This window comes from Odocoileus virginianus, chromosome 25 (assembly GCF_023699985.2).
Source record: "Odocoileus virginianus isolate 20LAN1187 ecotype Illinois chromosome 25, Ovbor_1.2, whole genome shotgun sequence".
In the NCBI taxonomy this organism is placed as follows: domain Eukaryota; kingdom Metazoa; phylum Chordata; class Mammalia; order Artiodactyla; family Cervidae; genus Odocoileus; species Odocoileus virginianus.
Window position 1 is genome coordinate 50,416,135 of NC_069698.1, and position 23,456 is coordinate 50,439,590.

Consider the following 23,456-nt stretch of genomic DNA (forward strand, 5'->3'; position numbering starts at 1 on the left):
ACATGTGTATGCATACGTATGCATGTGTACGTGTGTGTGTGTGCACACACTTCACGGTACAGCAGAAACTAACAGCACATTGTAAAGCAATTAGACTCCAATTAGTAAATAACAAGCAGAAAGGAACAGATGAAATTAATATTAATACATTTTATGCAACCCAGTATATCCAAATATCATTTTGACATGGAACCAATAATTTTTTTCATTGGTCAAAACATTTATATTCTTTTTTTCATACAAAGTCTTCAAAATCTGGTGTGTGTTTTACCTCTCAACACACGTAGAGTCAGACGGGCCACATTCCACGTGGCTGGTGGCTGCCGTACAGGATGGCACAGGGCTGAAGGCTGGACAAAGGGACACTCGGGGTGCTGGGGAGCACCCGAGAGGGCCTCCAACTCAGCCTGCGGATGCACAGGAGAGGGACTTATGCCAAGACACATGTATCCCATGCTGGCTTCTTCGAGGTAAGGATGCCCCGGGCGGCATTGGGACCGTCCGAGTCTCCCTCCAGCTTTACGAGAGGAACTGTCAGAGGAGGACCTGTGATCGCTAAGCAAAGGAGGTGAAGATTTATTGTTGAATTTGTTAAATTGTGGTAGAACATGCATAATGTAAAATTTGCCACCATACCCAGTTTTCAGCGTACAGTTCAGTAGTATTGAGTGCATGGACATTGTTGTGCAACCCTCCTCACCTTCCATCCTCAGAACCTCTTTCATCTCGCAAAACAAACCAGACCCATTAAATAAATTAATAGATCCATTAAATAGAGCTCCCCACCTCCCTTGTCCCCCAGCCGCTGGCCACCACCGTTACTTTCTGTCTGTGAATTTGCCTAGTCTAAGTACCTCATCTAAGTGGAATCGTGCCCAATTTGTCCTCTTGTGTCTGGCATAGTTCACCTAGCATAAGGTTCCTCAACATTGTGGTATGTATCAGAACATCATTACATTTTGAGATTGAAAAAAAAATTGAATTATGTGGATAGACCACATTCTATTGCGTTGGCCAAAAGGTTTGTTTGGATTTTTCTGAACACTATAACAAAAACCCAAACAAATGTTTGGCCAACACAGTATCTGTCCAGTCATGCATGAACAGGGTTTCCCAAGTGGCACTAGTAATAAAGAATCTGCCTGCCAATGCGGGAGACCCAGGAGACAGGAGTGTGATTCCCTGGGAAGAATCTGACTCATGCGAAGCTCCCCTGGAGGGCAGACATCCCCCCCAGTGTTCCTGCCTGGAGAACCCCAGGGACAGCCACAGTCCACGGGGTCACACAGAGCCGGGCATGACTGGAGCGACCGAGCACGCACTCACACATGTGTGGATGGGCACGCGGTCTGCTCCCACCTTTGGCTCTCAGGAATTATGACGCTCTGAAGACAGGAGTACGTATTAATGTATGTCTCTGAGACACCGCTTTCAGTTCTTTTTGGGTGTATAACCAGAAGTGGACTTGATGGCCCATATGGTAATTCTGTTTTTAATTTTGTGAGGAACTGTCATACTCTTGTTGTTACATTTTTTTTTAAACAGGATTTTTCAGCCAGGAGTTCTGTAGAAAATTGTGAGCCCAGAAAAAGAAATGGGAAAATTTGTTAATTAACTTTTTTTTCTCCCTGCAGTTTATGAGCCACCCTCATCACAGCACTCTTCTCTTATTCTCCTTCCCACTGTCTGATGAGAATGAAGTCTTTGACAAGCTGAGCGCCATCACGGAAGTGTCTGAAAGCTGCAAGCCGAACCCTGGGGCCAGCTGCGGTCTCAGGACCTGACGTGGGCAGGGGTCCTTCCAGTGGTGTCCGAGGAGGGAGCACACTCAGCTGGGCGCAGTGACCCCCTCCTTGTCCTGGCTGCCCCCGAGGGCAGTCAGAGCAGCCAGCCAGCGCGGGCCGAGACCACCTGAGTAAACCCAGATGGAGAAACACAGACGCCGGGACAGCATCCGCACCACCAAGGAGCTGGACTCTACATGCTCATGTGGCAAAACCTTGGGAACTTGCCACTTTTTAAAGGCCTTAATGATTAAAAAAAAAAGAGTTGGCCACTGTGGTTTCCCTGATAGTCCATCCCAATGGTTAAAAGACTTCACGCTTCCAATGCAGGGGGCACAGGTTCCATCCTCAGTTGAAGAACTAAGATCCCACATATCACATAATGTGGCCAGAAAAAAAAGTTGAGGTTGGCCGCTGGAGGTATGATTCTCAGTCTTGTGTATTCACTAATATGAAAAGGTTTTAGGGAATTCCCCAGCAGGTCCAGTGATTAGGATTCCACGCTTTCACAGCCGAGGGCCGAGGTTCAATACCTGGTCAGGGAACTCAGGCCTCACAAGCCATGTGGCAAAAAAACAAAACCACCAAAAAAAAAGTTTTAAATGGTTAGAAACAAAAATGTATAAAATGAGCAAGAAAGACCAAGACACTGTGGAATCTGACGGGAGAAATGGCGTCGACTCGGAAGTCAGTGCCACCAAGCTCTGTACAGAGTACAGACTCTGGATTCTCAGGGACACCTGGACTGGGTTTATTCTTCTATGCGGACACGTTTCGTATAACGCCGGTGCTCAGTTAAAGCGTCACTCTGTTTAGTCCATGCGCGTTAAATGACACTCCCGTCCGTGTGACTGTTGGAGTGAGCCAGGTTCTCGTGTGCTGTCTTTGCTGTTCACTCAGTCACTGGATATTCCTCAGTCCCTGCTTGGCGGTCAGCCAGGGACTGTGCCGGGCCCAGGGGCCAAACAGCAGCTGGGAAGCTTCAGAAAAGAGAAGGCCCTCAAGCTTTGAATTCCAGGCTTCCCAGGTGGCTCAGTGGTAAAGAACCCGCCCGCCAATGCCGGAGACACAGGGTCGATCCCTGGGTCAGGAAGGTGCCTTGGAGGAGAAAATGGCAACCCACTCCAGTGTTCTTGCCTGGAGAATCCCATGAAGAGGGGAGCCTGGCAGGCTGTAGTCCATGGGATCACAAAGAGTCAGACAGAATTGAGCAGCTGGGCACGCACGCATGGGCTTTGAATTCCACCTCAGACCCGTAACAGTTCATCTGTACATGAGGATGAAAAAACCTAAGGGTTAGTGACACTCGGTGAAAAATGCCCACCCCAGTGCCAGCACATAGCAGTCACTCAATAAATGGTAGCTCATCTTACCAACTGCATCATCTCATGGGTGACAGACTTCACAAACCTAGGTCAGCAACAAACATCCCTTCCTCTGGGTCAGGTTGCTCAATAAAGTAGATTCATTGAAGTTCCCCAAAATAGCAAAAATTTTTTAGAACCCACTTTTAAAAATAATTTGACACTGTTTTTAATGGAAACAACATGGGGGGACAAGATCAAAAGTTTGTTGACCTGTTCGGTATTTTTAAATTACGTTCAGTGATGTGAGGGAGAGGTCACCATGTCCTGGGTTCTCAGCCCCTGATTCTGGTTTGGAGGTAGTCTGACAACAGGGGAGAAGTCAGTTCCCTTCCCCAGTTCAGCTTGTCATCACCAAAGGAGGCGTGACAGGAATGCGTGTACATGAATGCGTCTGACTTGAGAGAGAAGGAAAGGAATATTACTTTATTGCCCATTATTCATCCAATCCTTGCCTAAAGCCCTTCACGTGTCTGAAGAGTCTCCATCTTGGAAAGTGTGAACCCTTCTCCCTTTTTAGGGGCTCAAAATGCCACCTGCTCCTTTGCGCCCCCTTGCTGCCGGGGCGTGCAGGGCAGCAGTAGAGGCCAGGGTTCCAGTAGAAGCATCCAGTAGCCTGGGAGACTCAGCACCAGCAGTGAGTGTGAAAGGGTTAGTCGATCAGTCGTGTCCAACTCTGTGCGACCCTATGGACTGTGTAGGCCACCAGGCTCCTCTGTCCATGGAATTCTCCAGGCAAGAACACTAGAGCAGGTTGCCATTCCCTTTCCCAGGGGATCTTCCTGACCCAGGGATTGAACCCAGGTCTCTGACACTACAGGCAGATTCTCCTCTGGGTTTGGTTTGGACATTGTTCCTGCCTTCACCTCCCAAGGCTGTTCCTCCAGTCCTTCCTGAGATTCTGAGCTCCCCCAAATCAGGCTGAGACACTCGTTTTAGCCGGTCGGTTTCTAATGGTTGCAGCTCAAACCCTGAGCAGGCTTCCCAAAGCAAAGCAGAGTGGATATGGATTCTCCAGTCCGAGAAGCCCACCCAGGCGGGCATGGGGGTACAACAGGAGTGAGCCATCTCTGTGCGGTTTCCCGGCAGAGGGACTGACAGCGGCACTCATCCTCTAGGGCTGGGAGGTCCTGAGCGGCTTCAAGGGTACCCGCTGAAGCCTGAGGCTGACTCGCTGCAGACCGCAAGGGCAGCAGCCTCCTACCAAGGATGGGGGGATTCAGAGCCATGCGTGCGTGCTCAGCTGCTCGGTTCTGTCGACTCTTTGTGCCCCCATGGACTACAGCCTGCCAGGCTTCCCTCTCCATGGGATTCTCCAGGCAAGAACACTGCGGTGGGTTGCTGTTTCCTCCTCCAAGGGATCTTCCAGACCCAGGAATCAAACCTGCGTGTCCCGCGTCTCCTCCTACCACTAAGTGCGCTAAGATGAGGACAGAGAAGGGCACAGGCCCTCCTGGGCCAGGAGCTGACCCCTAAGCTACTGTCTGCCCTGCCCCCAGTACAGTGTTGTGGGGGTGGAGTCAGAGACATCTCAGGGACCAGGGTCTCTAGCCACACTGGGGGATGCACTGTTTGCACGCCTCCCCCTACACACACCCCTGTCTCCCACCACTGATGATGGATGTTTGCCCAAGTCGCCCCCGTATTCGCCACCCTCCTCATGACTCCGAGTGGCTCTCGGCCGCCACTCTGATGAGAAAATACCGCTCGTGTCTCTGCACGATGAATAGGAGGGGGACACGTCTATCATTTGGCCCCCAAGATGTCAGCAATCTTAGGGAACCTCATCTAGGCTTCCCTGTCCCATAGTATCACAACATCCCTGACCCTCAGATGAAGTCAAGTAAAATGCTGGATGTTACGTTTAAAAATCAACGTTTCAAATGATCCCTAGTGAGGAAGGAAAAAATATGCCACCTTTCACTCTGGAGGGCATTTGACAAACCTTGTAGGATTTCAGCCCCTTCCAAGGACTCAGGGAACAGAAGACAAGACTCGGGGCTCACCCAAGGTGGCGTGGAAAGGACACCTACCCTTAAGTCTGAAATCCCAAAGAGCATCCCCTCCCCTGTGTAAGGGTGAACTAGGAATAAATGAATCCCACCCCACCCCCATATCAGTGTCCTGCCATAAGAAACTATCACAAGTTTGTGACTTAAAGCCACAGAAACTTACTCTCTCACAGCTCTTGACTTCAGAAGTCCAAAATCAGTTAGCACTAGTGAATTCAAGGTGCCAGAAGTCTTCAGAGGTTCTAGGGGACAGTCTGCTCCTGCCTTTTCCAAATGCCAGCAGTCTTTGGCTTGCATCAGCATCACTCCTATCTCTGCCTGTATTCAGATCACTTTCTCTTCCTCTGTTTGGTTGTCTCCCTCTGCCTGTCTCTTTATTATAGAGACACCTGTGGTTGCATTTTAAGGCCCACCCAGGCATCACCAACTCGATGGACATGAGTTTGGGTAAACTCCAGGAGTTGGTGATGGACAGGGAGGCCTGGCGTGCTGTAGTCCATGGGTTCGCAGAGAGTCGGACACGACTGAGCGACTGAACTGAACTGAAAAGGTAATAATCCAGGATAACTTACCCAACTCAAGATCCTTAATTTAATCAAATCTGAAAAGACTCTTTCCAAATAGGTCCCATTCACAGATGCCAGAGACTAGGACTTTTGAGTGTCATTATTCAGCCTACTACACTCCCGCCCCAGGGACTGCAAGTGAACCTTTTTGGTTTCAGTTTTGTTTCTGATTGGAGAGGCAAAGTAGTAGCCTTCCTGAGAAGTTATAATATCAAAACTGTAGATTTGCAGCCCCTGACCCCTCTCCCTGGGTGGTCAAAATAAAACTTGAGATTAACTGTTAGAAATCACAAAACACCAAAGGAAAACGTCGCAAGGAGAAGCCAGCAGAAACAGCAGGCAGCTGGGCCTGACCCACCAAGACCTCAGATGCCGACATAAATGGTCCAAGGAAAGAGAGCATGCAGAGCGCAGTCAAGTAAATCTAAGAAACCATTGATTGCATCAGGATGGCGCAAGAGGCTGAGTGAGTCACAGGAACCCAAATCTCAGTGGCTTGGAGAACAAAGACTTCTTTTTTGCTCATTCTGTGTGTGGCTGGCAATCAACCGAGGGTCTGTTCTTTTCTCAGTGATGTCTTTATTCTAGAATCTAGGCTGAAGGACCTGCCAAATGGGGAAAGAACTACCAGACCACAATTGTCCTCAGAGCTTCTGCTGAACATGGAGCATGTCACTGCTCTCCACTTCCTATGGCCAAAAGCTTGGCCAAGTCCAGTGTTAGTGGAATGGGCACGTGTGCTCCTTCCCTGGGAAGAGCTGCAAGTCAGGTAGGAATAGTCAGGACTGTGTGATTCCCTCACAAGGAAGAGACAGAATAATTGGGAGCAATAAGTGAAATCTGCTGTAGACTTAAGTTTCAAATGGATTTGGTGACGGGATGGGGACATGGTAGAGGAGGTGTTAAATAGACCTCTGAAAATGAAAATTATGATAAAGTTGCTTGAACAATGCAGATTTGAATTGTGCAGTTCCACTTATACACAGATTTTTTTTTCATTAAATACATACCATAATGTTACATAATTGGTGGTTGTGGAACCACAGCTTTGATAGCAAACTGTAAAGTTATATGTGAATTTTTGACAGTGCAGGAGGTCAGTGCCCCTAATCGCCACATTGTTCAAGGGTCAGCTGTAACTGACATTTAAAAGTCAGAGAATGGGCTTAACAGCAAATTAGGAAAATTGAAATGAAGTAAATTGGGCAGAAAGGGGAGCATGTGAGTCAGGATTCAGACAGAACCAATGAGAAGCGAGATATTTCTGTTAGGGAATTGACTCATGGAATTGCGGAAGCTGGCAAGTCTAAAATATGTCGAGCAGACTGACAGCCAGAGACCCAGGGAAGGGTTGATATTTCAGTTGAGTCCAAAGGCAATATGGAGGCATAATTACTCCTTCCTCTGGGGACCTCAGCCTTTTTTTCTCTCAAGGCCTTCAACTGATTGGAAGAGAACCACTCACATGATAAAGGGGTAACCTGCTTTACTCAAAGCCTTCTAATTTAAATGCCAATCTCATGTTAAAAATAACATCTTCACAGCAACATTCAGACTGGTATTTGATCAGATATTTGAGTACTATGGTCTTGTCAAGTTGACAAATATTAACCACCACCAGGAGCGTAGATCTGAAGTGATTATCAAGAATGCATTAACATAAGGATGAGAAATATGAGAGGGGCTTCCCAGGTGGCGCTAGTGGTAAAGAACCTGCCTGCCAATGCAGGAGGCATAGGAGACACAGGTTCAATCCCTGGGTGGGAAGATACCCTAGAGGAGGGCATGGCAACCCACGCCAGTACTCTTGCCTGGAGAACCCCATGGACAGAGGAGCCTGATAGGCTACCGTCCATAAGGTTGCAAAGAGTCGGACACAACTGAGTGACTGAACTGACTGAACTGAATCACTGTCTCAGGAGGAGAGGTGAGAAAGGATGAGGCAAAAGCAGTATTTGAATATTTGAAAAGATAATGATTGATGAAAGACACCAGTCTACAAGCTCAGGACAACAAATCCCTAGCTGGACAAAGAAGAAATCACATCAGGACAAATCTTGCTGTTGTTCAGTTACTAAGTCATGTCTGACTCTTTGCAACCCATGGACTGCAGCATGCCAGGCTCCTCTGTCCTCTACTATCTCCCAGAGTTTGCTCAAATTCATGTTCATTGAGCTGTTAATGCTATCTAACCATCTCATCCTCTGCCGCCTGCACACGAGTGCCGGGCACACGAGATCCCACCCATGACAAGGTCATGAGGAAAAGACCTGACGGGCAAGGCGGATCAGGTTTTCAGGGATTCCGAAAAGTTGCCCCCAGCGCTCACCTTAAAGATGATATCTGTCTTTCTGATGCTTGCTTCAATAGACTACTCCCTAATTTCTGTGACACAGGCAGAAGGCCTTCCCCATCTCTTTCCAAATAAGAATCAATTTAGAACTTTAATCAAAGTTCTAAATTGAACCACTAATTAGAACCACTTTCCTGGGTGGTGGTATTTTACGAGATTATCCAGGATGAAAGGAGTGTTTTAATTTAAACTCCTTTGCTGGTATTTTAGTTTGTTTGGCAAATGCATTTATGCCCTTGGTACTAATATGCATGATTGCTTATAGTACCCTAATCATAAAACATAAAAACAGCATAAAGAACCTGATCACATAAAGGCCCTAATAGGCACAGAGCCCTTCGGGGGTGAGGAAGCCCTATTAGAGAACATAAAAATATTATTCTAAAAGTGGTTATAGTTAAAGATTTAGAAAAATAAGAGTTTTAAATTGTTAATTTTAAACAGGAATGCTAAACAGGGGCTGCCTCACTGGAGCTGCAGAGTCTTTGTGTGGTAAACCTTTTAGATAAATTTAACTGATAACTTCTGCAAAAGGACTGACCTTTGTGTTCATTAAAGAATAGATTACGGAAAACAGCTTTGCATTCACCTAGGTCATAAAATGTCAATAGGCCCCAAGGCCAGAAGATAATATACAAGACCCTCATAAACAAAGAAGTATGCAGAAAACACCCTGGTTTCGTGAAGAACAAGATGATGTAATGTTAAACTATCTTCCCCTTAGAAATGTACTAATTTAGGGTATAAAAGCCACGGTAAAAAAATAAAGCACTGCCAGACTCTGCCAGACCCTGCAAACACCCCCATCTGGTCATTCTCTCTCTGTCCCTCGCAGACTTGGCCCTATCAAGGCTGGTCTCACGTGTCTTCTCTCTGTCTCTCTCTCGCCAACACCGTTCATCCTGAGGCTATCCCCTGGATCCTGCCGAGGCTGGACCCCGGCAGCTGCCTTCTTCTCATTTTGCCATCAGTCTTTCCCTGCATCAAGGTCTTTTCCAACGATTGACTCTGCATCACATGATCAAAGTATTGGAGCTTCCCCTTCAGTATCATTCCTTCCAATGAATATTCAGGATTGATTTTCTTGAGGATTGACTGGTTTGATCTCCTTGCAGCCCAAGGAACTCTCAAAAATCTTCTCCAGTACTACAATTCAAAAGCATCAGTTCTTAGCACTCAGCTTTCTTTATGGTCCAACTCTCACATCCGAACATGACTACTGGAAAAACCATAGCTTTCACTATCCGGACCTTTGTCAGCAAAGTGATGCTTTTTAATATGCTGCCTCGGTGGCTCAGCTGGTAAAGAATCTGCCTGCAATGCTGAAGACCCAGGTTAGATCCCTGGGTCAGGAAGATCTCCTGGAGAAGGGAACAGCAGCCCACGCTAGTATTCTTGCCTGGAGAATCCCATGGACAGAGGAACCTGGTGGGCTACAGTCCATGGGGTCCCAAAGAGTCAGACACCACTGAGCGACTAACACACACGCTTTGGCTTCCCTGGTGGCTCAGATGCTTTTTAATATGCTGCCTCGGTGGCTCAGCTGGTAAAGAATCTGCCTGCAATGCTGAAGACCCAGGTTAGATCCCTGGGTCAGGAAGATCTCCTGGAGAAGGGAACAGCAGCCCACGCTAGTATTCTTGCCTGGAGAATCCCATGGACAGAGGAACCTGGTGGGCTACAGTCCATGGGGTCCCAAAGAGTCAGACACCACTGAGCGACTAACACACACGCTTTGGCTTCCCTGGTGGCTCAGCTGGTAGAGAATCCACCTGCAATGCAGGAGACTGGGTTCGATCCCTGGGTTGGGAAGATCCCCTGAAGAAAGGAACAGCTACCCATTCCATTATTCTGGCCTGGAGGATTCCATGGACTATATAGTCCATGGAGTCGCAAAGAGTCAGACATGACTGAGAGCCTTTCACAGACGTGTCATGACTTTCCTTCCGAGGAGCAAGTGTCTCTTAATTTCATGGCTGCAGTCATCATCTTGTCATGGCGAAGGGGCTTGCCTAACTCAGTGAAGCTATGAGCTACGCAGTGCAGGCCCACTGAAGATGGATGGGTCCCAGTGAAGAGTTCTGACAAGACGTGGTCCACGGAGGAGGAAATGGCAGCCTGCTCCAGTATTCCTGCCACAAGAACACCGTGAACAGTATGAAAAGGTAAAAAGATATGACACCGGAAGATAAGTCCCTTATGTTGGAAGGTTTCCAACATGATACTAGGGAAGAGCAAAGGGCAATTACTAATAGTTCCAGAAAGAATGAAGCAACTGGGCCAAAACAGAAGCGAAATCCACTCAGTCATGGATGTGTTTGGTGGTGAAAGTAAAGTCCGATGCTATGAAGAACAATATGGCATAGGAACCTGGAATGTTAGGTCCATGAATCAAAGTAAATTGGAGACTGTCAAGGAGGAGATGGCAAGATTGATCATCGACATCTTAGGAATCAGTGAACTAAAATGAATGAGAATGGGCAAATTTAATTCAAGGTGAAACTGCAGGGCCTCAAAAACAAAGACGGCATAGTATCTTCAAAGAAAAGATAATTAAATTATGGATGATGATCTCAGCAGTAAAGAAGCCAAAAAGTGATAGTATACCTTTCAAGTGCACTAACATTTTTGTCAACTTTGAATTATAAGACTGCAAAAATATCTTTCAGGAAAAGGGATAAAATAAAGACTCAGACAAACAAAGTCAATGATCTTTGACATTAAAAGATCAAATAAAGATCTAAGGGATGTATTTCAGACAGAAGGAAACCATTCCCAGATGGAAATTATGATACATAAGAAGAAATACAGGAAAGAAACTGGTAAATACATGAACAAATCTAAACAACTGTTTTCTGTATAAAACAATAGCAATATATCCTGGGTTTAAAATAAAATACAGGGAGGAAGACAGCTGAAGATGAAATGTTTTAAGATCCTGTTTTTTTTCAGAGGAGAATAAGATGAATCTGAGCTATGGGTAAGTTGAATATCATAAAATTTCTAGAATCACCTCAATTCTGGAGAAGTGGTTCTTAATTGGGGAGGTGTTTTACTGAAAGGTTTACTTTTGTTTTAGGTTCAAAGGGTTTGTTAACAAAAGAAACCACTTGTAACACACAAACAATTTCAATTTTCTATAGAAGACTATTTGACTTAACTTCAACAAACAGTCATTAAAAGAAGAGAAATGGGAGCAATAGGAGAGAGTCATAGCATATACATCACCAAATTGGGCTGACCTACATCCAGACTTGCCCACTCCAGTGTTCTTGCCTGGAGAATCCCGAGGACAGGGGAGCCTGGTGGGTTGCCGTCTTTGGGATCACACGGAGTCGGACACGACTGAAGTGACTTAGCAGCAGCATCAGCACATCCAGACTTGAAAACAGTACTGGCAAGTCCCTGGTCAACAGCAGTTTAGAATCCCAGCCGAGAAAAGGTCCCAGGCAGTGCATCCACTCTGTGGATGAGACAGCAAATTGCAGTTTCAGGGGTTCCCACTCATAATCCCAGGTCACAAACTGATATCGACTTCAATCTTTCAGTAAAAGAGATAGAATCAGACAAACAAAAACTTTTGACATCAAAAGACCTTTTTAGAGAAAGATCTCTGGGATATATTTTAGGCAGAAAGAAACCATTCCCAGATGGAAGTTATGATATGTAAGAAGAAATATAGGAAAGGAAAAAAAGAAAGAAAGAAATACAGGAAAGAAACTGCTAGATATATGAGTAAATTTAAACAGCTATTTTCCATATAATGTATCTTGGGTTTAAACTAAAACAGAGGGAGGAGAACAACTGAAGATGAAACATTTCAAGGTCCAATTAATATTGACTTTAACATTTTTACAATGCTGTTTGTTTTATCTTGTGAGTCATAGGATTTCTTTAAACCCTAGGCATGACTGGCCAAACCTCCATGGGTTCAAGAATTCCAAGTCCTACTTCCTTTCTCATCTAAAGTGCTGCCTGACCACCTGACTAGCTGTGCTTGCGGGCAGGCGTGGAATCCGGACAGTGTCCAGGAGGGTCAGAGCAAGGTCAGAGGCCTGCTCTCCTGCTTCTGCTTCTCACTGCACTTCCTTACAGGCACTTCCGGCCCCACCTTGCAAGACTTCCTCTATTTTAATTTCCCTCATAGGAGGGGACAGATTTGTCTCCCACAGGACATTTGACAATGTCTGGGAACACTTCTGGTTGTCTCTACTGACATCAAGGGAGTAGCAGCCAGGCTTAGTGATAAATATTTACATTGATTATCTTACTTATTCTCTGAGACTGAACTCTCCACAGGACCCTCTGAAGGAAAGCCCGAGGCAGGCTGCAGGGGCTGCACTGAGAGTTCAATCCACACGTGTAATGAGGGCTGTGGCCCAGGCCCTGCCAGGGCTGAAGGTGGATTCTGTGGCCTCGCCAAGTCTCTGGAGCCCAGTTCTCTTGAGAAGAATGTGGGCAATCTAACTGCTGAGGCTGCAAGCTTTGCAGCTAGGAAGTGAAGAAGAAGGGGAGAACCTCACAAGAATTCTGAGATCAGAAAGGGATTCAGCAGGTCATCTTGTGGGCCCCCATGAAGACACCATAGCAGAAATAGATGTCAGGTTTGTTTGAAAGACCCCCTGAGGGAAGCCAGCTTGAGCCAACTTCCCATCACCCCCCACCTCAGGCTTCCCCTTGCCAGCTTCTTCCGGAAGAAGAGAAGATTTCACTGTGCTTCCTTACAGGCACTTCCAATCCTGCTCTCCAAGACCAGATCAGCCTCTTGGTCACCCTGTTCCTCCTCTCCATTGTGGTTCTCAGCCATGGCTGCCATAGCAGTCACGTGGCAAGCTTTAGAAGTGTCAATGCCAGGCCTTGCTCTGACCACTAAATTAGAACACTCTAGGGTGGGATTCAGGTGTCCTGGGTTTTAAAGCTTTCCCAGGTTTTTTCCAGGGAGTGTGCAACCAAGGTGCAGATTGCTGCTCTACCAGAGAAGGTGCGAGAGCTGGTAAGTAAATGTTACCCTGCACTCCTGTCTGTTTTCCTGTTCTCTCATCTTTAATACCCAGCTAAAGGGTCCACCAGGGTTTCCCAGGTGGCTCAGCAGTAAAAATTCTACCTACCAGTGCAGGAGATGCAGGTTAGATCCTTGGATCGGAAAGATCCCCTGGAGAAGGAAACAGCAACCCACTCTGGTATTCTTGCCCTGGAAATCCCATGGGCAGAGGAGCCTGGCAAGCTACAGTTCATGGGGCCACTAAAAAGTCAGACACAACTTAGTGACTAAACAACAACAAAAGGTCCACTCATTACCTTCTGCTTTTACAAGAAGATCAGAAGTTATTTGGAGTTATAAACATCTTGGGGAAATATATTCATGGCCGAAAATTTTTCCTCCCAGCACTGCTCCAGGTTTCTGAGCTTTTCACCACTGGTCATCTGGGAAGTAATTCTCCCTGCTGCTATCCCTTTCTCTTTGCTGGCGCCTGACACAGACCTAGTACCAAGAAGTGTCTGTTGAAATAATAGATAATAAAAATGTAAACTGAAGACTTCTGGAGCACCTGGCAACTACACTGCAGACCAAATAGAAACTCATTAGCACATGCAGATTAAATAGAGCGAATTCTGTTTAAGTAAGTTAACAAAACACCAAAACATAGGCAAGAGAAAAATAAAATCAGTGAAAATCTCCCAGGTAAAGAAAAAGGTTATATTCTCTTCTGTCTACTTTTAAATTGAGTTGAAGTTATTTTTCACCTTCAACTGCACATCAGAAGCCACAGAATTTTACAGTATCTCAGTTCTATTCCCCATTTTTAATATTTTTACTTCTTGTTGCCAAATCTTCTTGCCAATTTTTGCTTCTTATGCCAAAATAAGATTAGCCCTTATTTTAGTTAGCAGCAGAAGAGTGGGTTAGAAATCAAACCCTCAGTGGCAAGCTTTGTTTTAATGTCAAAGGCCATCTTTGAAGCACAAGGACAAATAATGGAATGTTTTCGCCAAGTGAGCTTGTAAAGCTTAGCTCTTTAGAAGAAAGAAATGGAAAAATGTAATAAGGATGGACCAAGTACCGTGGAAGAAACTTAAGGATTTAAAATAAAAAAAAAAAAGTTTTTTAAAAGTTGTGTTTCAAAGGAGAGAAAAGATAGTAAAGTAAGAAGACCCTGAGCTCACGCCCTCCCATGGACACACCCAAATTACAACTATTTACAGAGCAACTATCAATGACAACAACCTGTGACCCAGAAATCCCACCACTGGGCATATACCCTGAGAAAACCATAATTCAAACACACACACACCTCAATGTTCATTGCAGCATTATTTACAATAGCCAGGACACGGAAGCAATAAATGTCCATCGACAGATGAATGGGTAAAGAAGATGCGGTACATACATAGAATGGAAAAAGGAAAGCTGTCAGGTCATCTGTAGAGACATGGATGGATCTAGGGTCCGTCATACAGAGTGAAGTACATCAGAAAGAGAACAACAAATTTGTGTGTTAACATATATATGTGGAATATAGAAAAATGGTATAGATGAACCTATTTGCAGGGCAGGAATAGAGACTCGGACACAGAGAATGGATGGGTGGACACAGGGTGGGAGTTGATGAATTGGGAGATTAGGATTGGTGTATGTACACTGCCCTGTGCAAGACAGATAGCTAGTGGCCACCTGCTGTGTAGCTCAGGGAACTCAGCTCAGCACTCTGTGACAACCTAGATGAGTGGGACGGCAGGGAGGTGGGTGGAAGGTCCAAGAGGGAGGGGGTATATATATACATGTAGCTGATCCATTCACTGTCCAGCAGAAACTAACACAATATTGTAAAGCAACTATATCCCAATTTTAAAAAAAGGTACATTGAGACAAATGAAAAGGGAGACCCAATGACCAAAAATCTATGGGACCCTGCAAAAGCCATTCTAAGAGGGAAGTTTACAGCTCTAAATCCTACCTCAAGAAAGAAGAAAAATCTCAAATAAACAGCTTAAAGTTACACTTAAAGGAACTAGAAAAAGAACAAAGAAACCTTAGGAGGAGGAAAGAAATCAAAAAGATCCTAGCAGATACATTTTAAAAGTTTTTCTTTGAGAAGATAAAATTGATCAACTTTTAGGCAGACTCATCAAGAAAAATAGAGAGGGCAAAAATCAGTAAACCCAGGCATGAAAGAAGAGAAGTTATGACCAACACCACAGAAATACAAGGCATCATAAGAGATTGCTACAGACAATTTTACGCCAGTAAAATGGACAACCTAGAAGGAATACATGAATTCCTATAAATGTACCATGTCCCAAGACTGAATCAGTAAGAAATGGAAAATATGAGCCAACTGATTACAGTAATGAAACTGAGTCACTAATCAATAAACTTCCAACAAACAAAAGTCCAGTACCAGGTGGCTTCACAGGTAAATTCCATCAAACATTTAAAGAAGTGTTAATGCCTAGCCTTCTCAAAATAGTCCATAAAATTGAAGAGGAAGGAACACTTCCAAACTCATTCTCTGAGGCCAGCATCATCTAGATACCAAAACCAGACCAAGACACTACACACAAAAAAATCACAGGTCCCTGATGAACATAAATGCAAAAATCCTCAACAAAATATTAGCAAGCTGAATTCAGCAATATATTAAAAAGATTCTACACCAAGACCAAGTGGGGTTTATGCCAGGGATGGAGAGATGGTTCAATATCTGCAAATCAATCGATATGATACACTACATTAGCAAGTTGAAGAGTAATAATCATATCATTTCAATAGATACAGAAAAAGCTTTTCACAAAATTATACATCCATTCATGATAAAAAATTGTCAACAGAGTGAGTATAGAAAGAATATTGTTGTTGTGTAGCCACTAATTGCGTCTGACTCTTTTGCAAACCTATGGACTGTAGCCTGCCAGGCTCTTCTGTCCATGGGAATTCCCAGGCAAGTGTACTGGAGTGGGTTGCCATCTCCTTCTGCAGGGGATCTTCCTGACCCAGGGATGGAACCTGCATCTCCTGCATGGCAGGCGGATCCTTACTGCTGAGCTACCAGGGTCGCTGCGGAGGGAGTACGCTTCAATGTTATAAAGGCCACACGTGGTAAACCCATAGCCACGTCATGTTTAATGGTGAAAGCCAATCATTTCCTCTGTGATCAGGAACAAGAAAAGTATGCTGACTCTCACCACTTTCATTCAACATGAAATTCCTAGCCTCAGCAACCAGATAAGGGGAAAAAATAGAAGGAATCCAGTTGGACAGGAAGGAGTAAAACTGTGGCTGTTTGCGGACCAGATGATATTATACATAAAAAAATCCTCAGGCTGGCACCAAAAAAACTATTAGTCCTCATCAGTGAATTCAGTAAAATGATGCAAAATCAATACACAGAAATCTATTGTATTTCTATACACTAACAACAAACTATCAGAAAGAGAAATTCAGAAAACAAACCCAACATTGTAACAAATTCAATAAAGATTTTACAAATGGTCCACATCAAAAAATAAAAATCTTTATAAAGAAAGAAATATTTCTCTGTAAAGGTCTTTAGTGGACTGATGGGCCCTGAAGATTAGAGGACTTTAAATCAGCAGAAGTCTCAGCAAGCATCTAGTAGCCCCTTTGTTATCCTAAGTGCTAGGGAAGACAAGGATCTGGCGCCACCACTCTTGATAACCAACACTGTGAAAAACCAATGCTGTGAAAAGTCTGCAGTTCATCAAATACACATAAAATTGTCATATGACCTAACAATCCCAGTCCTGGTTATACTACCAAGGGAACTGAAACTACATATCTACACAAAAACCTGCTCTACACAAATACGCATAGCAGTATTATTCATACTAGTCAAAAAGTGGAAACAGCCCACTTGTCCTTGAGATGCGGAATGGACACACGGTGTGGTAAAGCCACACAGTGGAGCAGCATGCAGCAATGAAATGAAGCATCCCTACATGCCACATAAACCTTGAAAACATGCTAAGTGAAAGAAGCCAGTCATAAAGGGCCACAAAGATTTGATATCTTTCCACTTCCATGAATTGTCCAGAATAGGCAAATCCATTGACACAGAAAGTGGAAGTTACCTAAAGTGCCGGGGTTGCAGGGGGGGAAGAGGAGAAGAATGGGGAGTGGCTACTCAAGGATAGGGGACCTCTTTGGGGGTGATAAAAATGTTCTACAATAAGATAGTGATGATGGCCATCATATATTTGTGAATATACAAAAACTTTTGAATCCTACATTTTAGATGGGTGAATTATGTGGTATCTGAATTGTATCTTGGTAAAACTGTTATTTATTTGTTGTTAAGTGCTGAATTTGCAGTATACACAGGATGCCAGGGCAGCGCCGAGGAGGGCCTCTTACCTGACTTAAAGGTTGCCTGAGAGTTTCCGGTGCTTTGTACTGATACCACTATCGTCACTTCTTTGTACAGCTTCCTGGAGCCACCTGGCATTGTGATCAGCCACAAAAGCTTCCACTGGTTACAGAAAATAGAAACCATCTGTGTGTCGCCCACTTATTTTGTTTGGCAAATGCAGTCTGTTGTCGTTCCTTAAGGTTGTATTTCTAAGCCATGAGTTCTACATAGTATTTCTAGAAGGCTAGAACAAGAAGGGGAAAATATTAATTTAAATAACTGAAGTATGCTGCCATGCTATGTTAGCTCCAGGTGTACAACATAGTGATTCAATACTTTGATACATTGCAAAGTGATCACCATGATAGATCTAGTTACCATGACCATGCAAATTTATTACAATGTTATTGACTGTATTTCCCATGCTGTGCATTTCATCCCCAAGACTCATTTATTTTGTAACTGGAAATTTTTATCTCTCAATTACTTTATGTATTTTATTCATCCCCACAGTCCCTCCCTTCTGCAAACCATCTCTTTGTTCTCTGCATCTGTGAGTGTGTTTCTGTTCCTGTTTTTATTATGTTTGTTCTTTTGTTAAGTTTTTTAGATTCTACATCGTACAATATTTGTCTATCTTTGTGTAACTCATTTAACTTAGCCTTCAGTTCACTTCAGTCGCTCAGTCATGTCCAACTCTGTGACCCCATGAATTGCAGCATGCCAGGCCTCCCTGTCCATCACCAACTCCCTGAGTTTACCCAAACTCATGTCCATAGAGTCAGTGATGCTATCCAGCCATCTCATCCTCTGTCGTCCCCTTCTCCTCTTGCCCCCAACCCCTCCCAGCATCAGGGCCTTTTCCAATGAGTCAACTCTTTGCATGAGGTGCCAAAGTATTGAAGCTTCAGCTTCAGTATCAGTCCTTCCAATGAACATCCAGGACTGATCTCCTTTAGGATGGACTGGTTGGATCTCCTTGCAGTCCAAGGACTCTCAAGAGTCTTCTCCAACACCACAGTTCAAAAGCATCAGTTCTTCGGTGCTCAGCTTTCTTCACCGTCCAACTCTCATATCCATACGTGACCACTGGAAAAACCATAATCTTGACTAGACGGACATTTGTTGGCAAAGTAATGTCTCTGTTTTTTAACATGCTACTCAGGTTGGTCATAACTTTCCTTCCAAGAGTAAGTGTCTTTTAATTTCATGACTGCAATCACCATCTGCAATGATTTTGGAGCCCAAAAAAATAAAGTCTGACACTGTTTCCACTGTCTCCCCATCTATTTCCCATAAAGTGATGGGACCAGATGCCATGATCTTAGTTTTCTGAATGTTGAGCTTTAAGCCAACTTTTTCACTCTCCTCTTTTACTTTCATCAAGGGGCTCTTTAGTTCTTCTTCACTTTCTGCCATAAGGGTGGTGTCATCTGCATATGAGGTTATTGATGTCTCTCCTGGCAATCTTGTCCAGCTTGTGCTTCTTCCAGCCCAGCGTTTCTCATGATGTACTCTGCATATGTTAAATAAGCAAAGTGACGATATACAGCCTTTTCCTATACACTCCTTTTCCTATTTGGAACCAGTCTGTTGGCCTATGTCCAGTTATAACTGTTGCTTCCTGAGCTGCATATAGGTTTCTCAAGAGGCAAGGCAGGTGGTCTGGTATTCCCATCTCTTGAAGAATTTTCCACAGTTTATTGTGATCCACACAGTCAAAGGCTTTGGAACAGGCAATAAAGCAGAATTAGATGTTTTTCTGGAACTCTTGCTTTTTCGATGATCCAGCGGATGTTGACAATTTGATCTCTGGTTCCTCTGCCTTTTCTAAAACCAGCTTGAACATCTGGAAGTTCATGGTTCACATATTACTGAAGCCTGGCTTGGAGAATTTTGAGCATTACTTTACTAGCATATGAGATGAACGCAATTGTGCGGTAGTTCAAGCATTCTTCGGCATTGCCTTTCTTTGGGATTGGAATGAAAACGGACCTTTTCCAGTCCTGTGGCCACTGCTGACTTTTCCAAATTTGCTGGCATATTGAGTGCAGCACTTTCACGCATCATCTTTCAGGATTTGAAATAGCTCAACTGGAATTCTATCACCTCCACTAGCTTTGTTCGTAATGATGCTTTCTAAGGGTCACTTGACTTCACATTCCAGGATGTCTGGCTCTAGGTGAGTGATCACACCATCATGATTATCTGGGTCATGAAGATCTTTTTTGTACAGTTCTTCTGTGTATTCTTGCCACCTCTTCTTAATATCTTTTGCTTCTGTTAGGTCCATACCATTTCTGTCCTTTATTGTGCCCATCTTTGCATGAAATGTTCCCTTGGTATCCCTGATTTTGTTGAAGAGATCTCTAGTCTTTTCCATTCTGTTGTTTTCCTCTATTTCTTTGCATTGATCTTTGAGGAAGGCTTTCTTCTCTCTCCTTGCTATTCTTTGGAACTCTGCATTCAAATGGGAATATCTTTCCTTTTCTCCTTTGCTTTTTGCTTCTCTTCTCTTCACAGCTATTTGTAAGGTCTCCTCAGACAACCATTTTGCCTTTTTGCATTTCTTTTCCATGGGGATGGTCTTGATCCCTGTCTCCTGTACAATGTCACAAACCTCTGTCCATAGTTCATCAGGCACTCTGTGTATCAGATCTAGTCCCTTAAAATGGACTGGAATGGGTGAATTTAACTCAGATGACCATTATATCTACTACTGTGGGCAGGAATCCCTTAGAAGAAATGGAGTAGCCATCATGGTAAACAAAAGGGTCCAAAATGCAGTACCTGGATGCAATCTCAAAAACAACAGAATGATCTCTGTTCGTTTCCAAGGCAAACCATTCAATATCATGGTAATCCAAACCTATGCCCCAACCAGTAACGCTGAAGAAGCTGAAGTTGAATGGTGCTATGAAGACCTACAAGACCTTTTAGAACGAAAACCCAAAAAAGATGTCCTTTTCATTATAGGGGACTGGAATGCAAAAGTAGGAAGTCAAGAAACACATGGTGTAACAGGCAAATTTGGCCTTGGAGTATAGAATGAAGCAGGGCAAAGGCTAATAGAGTTTTGCCGAGACAACGCACTGGTCATAGCAAACACCCTCTTCCAACAACACAAGAGAAGACTCTACACGTGGACATCACCAGATGGTTAACACCGAATTCAGATTGATTATATTCTTTGTAGCCAAAGACGGAAAAGCTGTATACAGTCAGCAAAAAAAAGACTGGAAGCAGACTGTGGCTCAGATCATGAATTCCTTATTGCCAAATTCAGACTTACATTGAAGAAAGTAGGGAAAACCACTAAACCATTCAGGTATGACCCTAATCAAATCCCTTAAATCACTTAGCCTAATAACCTCTAGTTCCATCCATGTTGTCAAAAATGGTAAGATTTCATTTTTTCGTGGATAAGTGGTATTCCATTGCATATTTACCACACCATCTTTATCCATTCATCTATTGATTGTTTCCATATCTTGACTACAAATAATGCTGTGGTGAACATAGAGGCCTGTATATCTTTTCAAATTAGCCTTTTTCTTTTCTTTGGAAATATATCCAGAAGTGAAATTCCTGTATTGTATGGTAGTTCTATTTGTAATTTTTTGAGAAAACTCCAGACTATTTTCCATAGTGCCAATACCAACTTACATTCCCGTCAACAGTACACAAGGGTTCCCTTTTAGCCACATCCTCATCAACAGTGTTTTTTTCCTTGTCTTTTTGATAATGGTGTGTGACAGGTGGAGGTAGTATCTTATTATGGGTTTTTTTTTTTTTTTTAAACTATACTGGTCTTCATCACTCCAGTAGTGGGAGCTACTCTCTAGTTGCAATGCACGGGATGTTCATTGCTGTGACACATTTTGGTTTTTTGGCCACAAGGCATGTGGGATCCTAGCTCTCTGACCAGCGATCAAACCCACACCCCATGCACTGAAAGGTGAAATCTTAACGCCTGGACCAGCAGGGGAGTCCCAAGAAATATTTCTTGGTAAAGCTTTACATGCTTTTACTCCCCTTCTCCCAGTTAACTTGGCCTTACCTCTTCTTTCAGTGGTCTCTGCCCATTTATAATTTCCGCTGCCAGCCTTTGGCGGGTCCAGAGCTGTCGGGATTTCCTTTCATGGGCTACATGTCTTCATCTGCCTCATTCATATTCAAGTGGAAAAATGATGGGGGGGGTCAGCAAGAGGATCCATGTCCAGACTGGGTTAGGGAATGGAGCAGGGGAAGGGAGGAGGGAACTCCCAGGAACTGAATCCAGTGGACTCGAGAGATGCACACTGTTGATTCTCCTTGAAAAAAGCAGAAGAATAAACATTCAGACAGAGGGGTGCCTGGTTAGCTGACTCTATGAATCAGAACTGAATAAATTGCATTATTGATTTTTCAACCAAATAGCTCCATCCCCAACAAGTCTCCCTAGACTCAAAATTACCCTTTGGGCCATGGTTAATGAACTCTCTACAATACGGGTCAGACTGGAGAATTTCATGATCTGAGGATCCCCATCTGCTCGTGGGTGCCTGGAGCCTCCTTCACCCTCACTCCACTGGCCCTTCTCCAGCACCCCCATCGTATTTCTCTCACTGGTCCACAGTCAAGTCTGCCAAGTCTTCTAGCCTCAGAAGCCAGAGTTCCTTCCAGTGGACCCCTTGACCACGCCTGTCTCTGGCTTTGATTTGCCCAGCAGCATATTGTCACCCACCTGTCCTTTCCTGTCTGAGCTGCTTTGATGGTGAGGCCAGAAGCAAACATAGCAACTGAACAGTTGTTTCCTCTTGGTTCACTTACAAAACACCTACCCAGGGGAGCGGGCCTGCCCTTCTTTGCTCTTCCTGCTGCAAATGTGGCTTCTCAGAAGCTCATCTCTAGAAGATTCTTGGCTCATTCTGGCGCTGCAGTCTCTCTGGCACTCTCCCTAAAAGGTTCTGGATGCTCTAAAACACTTGCCCAGAGCTGTATGCCTGCCTTTAATCTTTAGAATGGATCCTTTAAGTCTGAGCTCAAAAAACATGAGTGAGTAAACATTTAGTTACACTTCTATTCATCTTCGTGGGTTGCCTCCTCGCCTACTGTGCTCTGGGGAGAGCCTTGATTTGTCCTAAAACATTTGGAAATGCCCTTCCCCCGGCCCATGATTTCAGCACGCCTCACTGTTACACAACGGGGCCGTCATCTCCACTTTGTCTCAGGGGCATCCTTCACTCATTCCGTCATGAAATTATTCAAGCAGCGGGATGGGAAGTCCTGAAAAATAATCTCCTAAAAAGATACCCAGGTCATAACTCCTGGACTCTGTGGATGTGACTCTATTTGGAAAAAAAGGATCTTTGCAGATGGGATTAAGTCCAAGGTCTTGACATACACATTGTCTTGGATTATCCAGGTGGGCCTTAAATGCCTGTATGAGTGTCCTTGTATGAGAGGCGGGGTGGGGGGTGGGAGGGATTCTGTGGATAGGAAGGCAAGAGGCGATGTAACCAGAGGCAGAGATTGGAGTGATGTGGCCACAAGTTGAGACATGTCCAGAACCATCTGAGGCAGAAGGAACTGGTTCTCTTTGAGAGCCTTTGGAGGAGTGCAGCCTTGACGACACCTGGATTTCAGGCTTCTGGTCTCCAGAACTGTGGGAGAATAATTTCTGTTCTTTTTAAACCAGTCAGTTTATGATCATTTGTCAAGGCAGCCACAGGAGACCAGCAGAGTAGTGTTCGGAACCCGACTCCATTGTTTTAACCTGCCCAGTTATAACCTCTTTTTAATGTTTAAAATGGGAAGGAGGGCGGGCAAGCGCGCAGCTGGAGCACCATTCCACCCTCTTCTCTGCCAAGAGGAGTGACTACAAACTGTCTCGTACCCTGAAGCCTAGTTCAGACAGCGCTCAGCCAATCTACTTCCTGGGGGGTAAAAAAAACGGGTAAAAGAAACATAAAAGTCTGCCTCATGCAACAAAAACTCAGTGTGATTTTCCTCCCTGAGTCCTGTTCA

At 44.4% G+C, this 23,456-nt stretch overlaps 1 protein-coding gene and 1 long non-coding RNA gene across 5 annotated transcripts in view; one reads left to right on the forward strand and one right to left on the reverse strand.

Moving 5' to 3' along the window:
- Window positions 1-2,056, forward strand: part of LOC110133969 (interferon alpha/beta receptor 2) — a 63,899-nt gene extending 61,843 nt beyond the window's left edge. For 2 of the 3 annotated variants that reach the window (XM_070455181.1, XM_020888233.2), the window contains one exon: window positions 1,635-2,056. In XM_070455181.1, the coding sequence (XP_070311282.1) occupies window positions 1,635-1,784 (150 nt within the window). In that variant the 3' untranslated portion in view covers window positions 1,785-2,056. The remainder of the gene's footprint in view (window positions 1-1,634) is intronic. The other variant, XM_070455180.1, reaches the window with a different exon arrangement.
- LOC139031068 (uncharacterized) lies at window positions 553-22,246 on the reverse strand. Of its 2 annotated transcripts, none has more exons than XR_011483503.1 (4): window positions 22,174-22,246; window positions 21,508-21,760; window positions 17,453-17,691; window positions 553-3,051 (listed from the first exon to the last, which is right to left on the reverse strand). It is a non-coding gene; the product is annotated as an uncharacterized lncRNA (long non-coding RNA). The 2 variants fall into 2 exon arrangements; XR_011483504.1 differs by lacking the exon at window positions 553-3,051 and adding an exon at window positions 13,111-13,578.
- Window positions 22,247-23,456: the final 1,210 nt, after the last annotated feature.